General features: G+C 35.2%; 1 protein-coding gene across 3 annotated transcripts in view; it reads right to left on the bottom strand.

The window, feature by feature from the left end:
• Positions 1-403: 403 nt before the first annotated feature.
• Positions 404-8,941, bottom strand: part of Unr (cold shock domain-containing Unr) — a 30,487-nt gene continuing 21,949 nt past the window's right edge. For 2 of the 3 annotated variants that reach the window (XM_065365746.1, XM_065365747.1), the window contains exons 5-13: positions 8,606-8,813; positions 8,293-8,522; positions 7,943-8,207; positions 4,023-4,301; positions 3,694-3,929; positions 3,341-3,591; positions 2,904-3,080; positions 2,590-2,758; positions 404-1,086 (exon numbers count right to left, since the gene is read on the bottom strand). In XM_065365746.1, coding sequence (XP_065221818.1) covers positions 918-1,086; positions 2,590-2,758; positions 2,904-3,080; positions 3,341-3,591; positions 3,694-3,929; positions 4,023-4,301; positions 7,943-8,207; positions 8,293-8,522; positions 8,606-8,813 — 1,984 coding nt within the window. In that variant the 3' untranslated portion in view covers positions 404-917. The remainder of the gene's footprint in view (positions 1,087-2,589; positions 2,759-2,903; positions 3,081-3,340; positions 3,592-3,693; positions 3,930-4,022; positions 4,302-7,942; positions 8,208-8,292; positions 8,523-8,605; positions 8,814-8,941) is intronic. The other variant, XM_065365748.1, reaches the window with a different exon arrangement.

The raw sequence follows: 8,941 nt of genomic DNA, 5'->3' as shown, positions 1-8,941 counted from the left end.
AAAAAAAATAGTACGATACTAATTTCTACGGGATTATGATATAGTATATAAAGGAACGACATACGTAAGTTACATGGAAGAATACATTTTATCACATAAGTGTTAACAGAGATTCAATTCCAGTCACTGGATCAAATATATGCACTTTTGAAACGTAAATGAGGGCACATAATGGAGATAAGATGACACACCAGTTTTTTGAGAGAGAAAAAAAATTACACATAAGACCAAATCCCCATATTATGCTAAAATCCGGAATTGTCTGAACATTAGTAAATCGAGGTAAATGAAGAAAGGAAGGGAGGAGAGAAAAAAAAATTAAAATATAACTTAGGTACACGTACGTAAATTTAAAAAAAAAAAAAAAAAAAAAAAAGGTAATGTTAACATCAGCTCAGCTGTATAACATTGTTAGCAATACGTTACTTATTTTTTTGTTTTTTTTAGTTTTTATAAATCATCGTTACGTTTCTTAAAGAGAAAAAGAGAGAGAGAAAAAAAAGAAAAAACAAACAAACGAAAAATATTCGATAATTAAAAATAAAACGATTGAAAACTCTAAATCGGGTTCTCCCTTTGAGCCATGCGGTTTTCGAATACCTTAAAATTATTATCTATATAATACAGTAAAACGCGCATAAAAACGAATACGAGAAAGGGGAAATCATAATAATTAACGAAAAAATATGAGAGAAAAAAACAGCAACCTGGCAGTTGTAATCGTACAATTCACTTATGTTAATTTTTTATCAATTTTTTTTCAATTTTCGTGCGATAAATAGTAAATTAAACGCAATGTAGAAAAAAAAACAACAACTCAAACCTTAGAAAAATGCTGTTAGTGATGGTAAACGGAGCACGTATCCGTATCGTACACGGGGATACGTCGTGTGCAATGGTGTACAGGGGAGCCGAAATTACGGAGTATTTTTCGAAGTACGCCATCTTTGGTACTCTTTGGAGAATCCTTTGTGATTGCTTTCGGGACCTTTCGGTTGACGAATCACCATCACTTTAGGACCGTTGTTAAGGGCGTTTGAAAGTTTCAACCGATTGATCAGCCTTTCCGGTCTCACATTTGCTTCGCTGTAAATAGACGAGAACATGTGAGTATTTTTGAATATCATGGTGTAGGTAGTAAAAGGAAAAATTAAAATATGAGATTTCGCGAGATCGAGAAACTGAAATCGATATAACGACTAGATTGTAATCTGAACGTTGTATTCAGAAAAAAAAATGAGCTGGGGTTCTGACTTGATGCTTTTTTTTTGAAAGTCCATGAAATCAACATTGAAATCATTATCCAAGTTTGGGCTCAGAATTTCTCAAAAAGTGCTCAAAAAACATTTTCGAGGAATAATTGATTTTTTTCGTGAAGTTTCAACCTATTTTTATACGTCGCATCACATTTTTTTTTTCAAAAAATCACAAAAAAATGACTCAATTTGAAGGCTTTAAAATTTATCAAAAATGCTTTAAAAAATATTCCTATGGAAATATTTGAATTTCTCGAGAAATTTCAATCTATTTTGATATATTGGATCACACTTTTTTGAAAATTCCAAAAATCACGATTGACTCAATTTCGAGAAAAAATTCTTCAAAAATGACCAAAAAATATTTTCGTGGAAATATTGAATTTTTTTGGAAATTTCGACCTACTTTGATATATTACATTACACTTTTTGGGAAATTTCAAAAATCATGACTCAATTTTGGGGCTCAAAATTCTTCAAAATGTTCAAAAAACATTTTCGGCGAAATATTTGAATGTCTCGCGAAATTTCAACCTACTTTAATAGGTCACAACATCGCTTTTGAATAATTCTGCATCAGTTCATTTCTTTTCTACTACAATTAGAGGAGGGGGGGGGCTTTAAAATTGCGTCAGGGCTATTTTGAAAATTGCAGGTTTTCAGGCCCTTATCAAATGGGCTAGAAAAACTGAAATTTAATATGCATTATGCATGAAACTTTTGACACCTCGAATCAATTAGAATGAAAATGATTTCGAATCATTTTGAGCACATCCGCAGCCTCTGGTAGATTTTTGAAAGTTGAAATTTCAACAAAATTTCACCAAATGAACGTGGAAAGCTAAAATTTACTTTTAAACCAAATGTCAACATAGTGAGTCGATCAGAAAAGCATGCCGAATTTCAGCTTTTCGAGCCAATTTGGTGAGCTTTTGATTTTTTTGCATTTATTGCCCAAAATTTGATTATTTTCTGCCCATAACACCTCAAGTTTTTTTTTTTTTTTTTTTTTTTTTTTAATAAAGGGATGATCCAAATTTCACTTTTTGGATGAGATTCGATTCACGAAGTTTTGATGATAATAACAAAAAACTGAATCTGGAAGCTCTTTGCACATGTAACAATTTCGGAAATTGGAAAAAAGTGAGAGCTGGGATCAAAATCTCATCAGAATTGAAAATGTTTGCGAAATTTCAACGTACAAAGTGTTTAACAAAATTTCAAATTGAAAAAGAAGGACTTTATCAGGACATTTTTTAAACACTTTACGACTTTCTTGGGGGGGGGGGGGTTTAATGTCGTTTTACGGTCAATTTTTCGATGAGACACTTACTTGATTTTAGATACGTTGTAGGCCGAAGATTTGCCAGATCTTTGATTAGTAACTAAAACGAACTCGACCAAGTCACCCGGTTGCAATGGTGTTTTATCCTTGACTTGAGAAGCGTGGAAGAATAACTTGCGTCCTTCTTCGACAACGTACGACAAAAATCCGAATTGATCTAAAAAAACAGAAATTCAATGATTCAGGGTTCAGTTGAAACAAAAATAATGTCAATCCTAAGAGGCTCAACTTTCACTCGTTGGCCTTCGTCCAAATTCGAAGCTTTTTGATTTCAATTTAGGAGTATGTAGTTTTATAGTTACCTTTCATCGATTCGACAGTAGCTCGTGATTTAGTGCGAAGAGCAACGATATTGACTGCTCTCTTGCTCGTATCAACTTGAAACTTGACCGGATCGCCGGTTTGCAATAATTCCGTCTTGTTTTTCAATCCATAAATGCCGAATTTGTACTTCATCGCTTTGTCATCGTCCAAATCTCCTTGAGAAAAATAGAAAAAAAAAAAAAAAAAAAAAAAAAAAGACAAACGAGCATAATTAAATTGAACAAAAAATCGCCGACTCGTGGGATTCGTTTGCAAAATATGCTTCGTAAACGAGAAAAAAATAAACAGGAAACGAATAAGACGTAATAATTAGATTTCAACGAGAGATAATACATATTAGTGCTATTTGTACGATATTCGATACGAATCTGCGTCGTATCTCGCTTTCCACTTTAGCACTAGAACATCAACTCACCTCCACTGACTTCTTGAATCAATCCAGCGTATTCTTTTTGATCGGGGTTCAACGATCTCAACGGTCTGACAACGACGCCACTCAACGTAGGCTGATTATCCTTCAAACAACCCTCCAACTTGATGGAACCAGGCGGCAATGGTTTCACGTTCTCAGCCACCATGTTATGATTGCTACTCGTATTCCTGGTACCGACACAATACTCTACTTCCGCTCCAACTTCCAAGCCAGAAACGCCATCCACGTTGCTACTACAGGGAGCGAAAAAAAACCACCAGATTTCCTCGATTAATGCGCTGAACTATGTATTATCCAAGTACCAAAATTATTTCAACTATTGTAGATCTTCTTACCTAAAATGGAAAAACATTTCTCGGTCCAACGACAATGTTTCGATAAAACCGTAACCGTCTTTTAACGCAGCCACGAATCCTTGATTGATCTTCTTCTCGGCTGGTTTCTCGTTTACACTGTTCTTAAATCCAGGCGCCGTATGCACGATGACCGGTTTAATCGGCATCACGATAACTCGAACGTTTTTCGCCACTAGTTCTTTGTTACGTTTAATTTTGAACAAGTCAAATTTAACCTGAACACGATACGAAAAAATTATCATTATTCGTCGATTCCATCTTATACTCGTGTAATAGAATAAAGTAATAAAAAACCACGTCACCGTTACCTTATTATCTATTTGAAAGTTATTCAACGAATCACAGTCTTTTGCAGTAAAGTTGGCAGTCTCTTTTACGCCGTTCATCTGATAACAAATCGAACCTATTTTCGGTCCTTCGCCATTCGTAGTGATCTTCTTGCCTCCCGATTCCTTGAACGGCAGCTTAACCAAGGTACCTTCGACTCCGCTCTGTACTAGAATATCGAATTTCACCGTATCCGGCGGCAACTGCTTCACTCGGATTCCAATTTGACGCGAATTATTACTGAACACGGACGTCGGATCCTGAAAACCAAACCGAAAAATCGCACGTTAGAAATCTCGTTGCTGAAGTACATTGTATTCCGAATGTGGTAAAAACAAATCATTTTTGGTAGATGTACAAAGCTTCAAAGCTGAAATTTTGGGCTACAAATTATTATTTAATGTTGAGAATATTTTTTTGATTAATTTTTGGAAATTGCAGGCACGAAATCCACTATTAATTTTTTTCAGTGACTTTAGTGACTGAAAAATAGCAAAAAAGTGACCAAAATTTTGAGAAATGAGAGCAGAGTATATATTCTGTTAGTCAGGGAGCCCGCATAAGGATCTACTTATTGCACCCCCCCCCCACCCCACCGGTCGATCCTCCAGGACAACTTTTTTCTCAAGGGTGGAGTCCCAAGCAACATTTCTAGCCCTTGTCCTCAAAAAAAAGTGGCCCTACTTTCAAAATGACGGCCATTTTGATTGACAGGTCAGCCAAAATCGCAGATTTTGCGTTCCAACATAGGACTTGCATGAAATTTTTTAAACCGTACAAAGGTAGATCGAAAGATTAGGCAAAAATTCATCACCTGTCAAAATCTCAAGTGCTAAAATGCCTTTTTCGATTTTTGGTGAATTTTTGAAAATCAAATTTAGGCCAAAAATGAGGGAAAAAATCAAAATGTTAACAAATTGACCTTGAAAGCTGAAATTTGGGATATACCCTATTTTCGACATGCCAAATCGATTGGAAACTGTTTCAACCCGTTTTGAGTAGTTCTGGAGCTTCCAGCAGATTTTCGTAACTCGAAATTTCCCAACATTTCATCAAATGGAGATGGAAAGCCGAAATTCATTCCGCAAACAATTTCGATACCGCCACAAAGTCGACTGCAAGTGGATTTCAAGTCGTTTTGGAGCCTCCAGCGACTTTTTGAAAATTACTGGAGCCTCCAGTAGATTTTCGAACCTTCAAATGGAGATGGAAAGCCGAAATTCATTCAGTAAACTAATTTCAATACGCTACGAAGTCGACTGCTGGTGGGTTTAAAGTCGTTTTGGAGCCTCCAGCGACTTTTTGAAAGGTTGTATGGTGTTTGTTGGAAAATTGCAATTTCCAAAAAGTAGCTGGAAGCTTCAAAATCATTTGAAACCACCATGCAGTCGTCTTCATCTCGTATTGAAATTAGTTTGCGAAGTAAATTTCAGTTCGCTAACTCCATTTGATAAAATGTTGTGGGAATTTCAAGTTTCAAAAATCTTGTGGCTCCGGTAATTTTCAAAAAGTCGCTGGAGGCTCCAAAACGACTTGAAATCCACCTGCAGTCGACTTCGTAGCGTATTGAAATTAGTTGGCAGAATGAATTACGGCTTTCCATCTCCATTTGATGAAATTTTGGGAAATTTGAAGTTTCAAAAATCTGCTGGAGGCTCCAGAACTGCTCAAAACGAGTTGAAACAGTTTCCAGTCGATTTGGTAGGTTGAAAATAGGGTACATTCCAAATTTCAGCTTTCAAGGTCAATTTGGTAAAATTTTGATTTTTCCCTCATTTTAGACCTAAATTTGATTTTCAAAAATTCACCAAAAATCGAAAAAGGCATTTTAGCACTTGAAATTCTGACAGGTGATAAATTTTTGCCTGATCTTTTGATCTACCTTTGTACGGTTTAAAAATATCGGCTCTATCTAATCACATCGCCTTACATTTTCAATGTTGGACCGTTGATTTTTAATTTTTTTCAAAGTAATGATTCTGAAGGATTTTCAAGAAAAATATTGATCATTTCCTACATGACAAATCTTCTAAGAAAAGTGACTAAAGTCACTTTTTTTGACCACTTTTGCCGAAATAGTGACAAAAAGTTACTTGCAAGTGAAATAGTGACTAAGTCACTTTTTAAGTGACTGAATTTCATGCCTGAAATTGCGTTCAATTTTTGGCCAAAAGGATGACTTTTTTGCAGACACCCTACAAAAAATAGGACTTTTACAAGACAATTTTGAGAGAAAAAAATGAACTTTTTTTGAGAAAAATTAAAAATTTTGACAATTCTAATAAAACTTGGGACGTTTTGATAATTTTGAAAAAATTAGAACAATCTGACATTTTTAGTTGGTAAAGATCAGGACTTTTTGTCAATTCTGACAAAAATTGGAACTTTTTTATGATTTTGACAAAACATGGAGCTTTCTGATTAATTTGGCCAAGTTCGAAGTTTTCGACAATTTTTACAAAAACCCGAAATTTTTTCCAGTAATTTCGGCGAAAAAAAAATGAATTTTGTAACAGTTTTGACGTAGAAGCCAAAGCTAGATTTAAAAAAAAAATATCAAAATTCAAAGGGAGAAAAATGATGAGAAAAAATTTTCGAAACGTAGACATTCCAGTATTTATGGTGATTATTTTAACATTTCCAAGTTTTTTTTTTCGATTCTTATGTTTCTGTCTCAAAAAAATCATCGTCAATAACATTTCTGTTATTCGCCTAAAAAGCAAATTATGAGATAATTTATATTTTTTCTATCTTCTTCTTTACCCAATTTAGTTTATGAATCTCTTGGAACCAATTTTTATAGTTTGATAAAGAACGAGGGAATTGAAAGTTAGTTATCATCGATTATTATTTTTGATTCAAGTTTCAGATTTTATAACACAATGTAATAGAAATTTTGCTTCAAAATAACTGATTTTGAGAAGAATTTCAACGAAAAAATTATCACCAGAGCAGACTAACGGTAATTAATTTTCAAAAATAGGCACGAAACGAGCATATCCAAAATTAAATCCAGTGACACTTGAAAAAAAAAATTAATAAAAAATGAAAACAGCACAAAAAAAGAAAACCAGCGGAATAAGTTGTTATCTCGAACTCGTTCATAATAATTATTATATTCCAAGAGTAATATTCTGGCTCTTTAAATCTTTTAATAAAAGACCCATCCTTTGACCATTTTCTCTTATTAATATATTTTTTTTCTAAAAAATTTCAGGGCTACTCCCAAAGAACAATACTTGCTTTTAAATTTTAATTAATTGAGAAAAAAAATTGATACTAACGTAGGTCGTAGGTAGTGATTTTAATTTGTACTTTTTTCTCGTTTAAGAATTAATTTAATATTGCGAGAGTTACCTATTTATATATTCAAATTAATTTCGACATAATTTACGAGTGGACGAGTAGATATAAGATTCAATATTAAACGCTAGGTATAACTTGAGCAACACGTAGGTATACGAGTAGGTACGTTTAATTTTTTTTCTGATTTTTTAATTACTTTTTCATCAAAACATTAGGTTTTCAAAATATTAAAAATCATATTAAACTCCTGGGATATGAAACTGTGACGTATTTTAAAATACACTTTCGATTTTTCACGTTTAGATTGGAAACTTTTCGGTCACTTGAAATACCGATCGGATATCCCAGTATTCCCTTCCTTCCCCCTCAACTCCTCTCTAGTCTAGCTCTACACCTAATTCGGACATCAGGTGTTTGCATTCTAGGAAGCCTAAACACTGTCAATGAATATTGTACAACACGTACCAAAAGACCGACAATCGACTCGACTCGACGATGTTACAATGGATAAAATAATATGTACAAGAGCATATCGTAGATTCGTAGCATAAGCATAGCCCGCATGGAGCACAATCGATATCAGTTACACACGTACTTGGATAATAGTAAACTCGACTTCATCACCGACGGCGCATTCCCGATCCACGTCGAGTATTTCGGTCAGTTTGAACGGTATTTTGACGTCGCGTTCGGCCGGCTGCAATAAACCGGTTCCGTCTTCTTCGATCGAGTCGACAACACCTTGTTCGCGACGTTCGCCGGACACGACGAACGAATCTTCCAACAACGATATGCAAGTAGCACGTTTCAGCTGATCTCGACGATCGGTCGCGATACGAAACTCTACCCAGTCTCCGTGTCTGTTTTAAAACATACAAATTATATATTTAAAAAATTGAATCTTTTCGAGAACACGACAACGTACGCGTAGATAGACCTACTCACCTCAAAGTGAAATCACCCTTTTGATCTTTTTCACCGAAAGACACCTCGACCTCCGAATAATCAGGAGCTCTATACTTGATACGTCCCGGTAACGGGTCGTTTCGTTCGCGTGGCACGCAATCCTTTTCGAACGGCTTCAAAACCTGTCCTTTGACCGTAGTATCTGAAATATCCTCGAATACCACCGATCCGGTGGGCAACTTTTCAATATTACAAGCGATCTCTTTACCCTGCGAACGAAAAAAATTAAATCGACATTAATCAACGAGTCGAACGATCATCCCACGATGGAAAAAGCGAATTTTCCACTTACATGCTTCATCTGAATGTTGAATTCAACATCATCTCCCGGCTTCAATCGACCGCCGCAACTGACATCTTGTTCGTGGAAAAATATCTCCTTCACGACGTCCGCACGTTCAATAGCTCCGAATCCGTCTTTCAGCGAACAAACTACTCCTTGATATTTCACCGGATGAGCAGAGTTCTCCAATCTCACGTGAGTCGCGCTCAGATTTCCCCTGTGGACAAAAAATATAACCGAACAAATGAGTAAATTTGCAACTGGCGAATTGAGCGAGAGATATTCGAGCATTTGAATTTTCTCGGCGATCTAGATTGAAAATATGTTTAGCAAAAAGGATAACTA

This window comes from Planococcus citri, chromosome 5 (assembly GCF_950023065.1).
Source record: "Planococcus citri chromosome 5, ihPlaCitr1.1, whole genome shotgun sequence".
Classification (NCBI taxonomy): Eukaryota; Metazoa; Arthropoda; class Insecta; order Hemiptera; family Pseudococcidae; genus Planococcus; species Planococcus citri.
The sequence above is the reverse complement of the archived record's forward strand: the minus strand, read 5'-3'. Positions and strand labels throughout refer to the sequence as shown.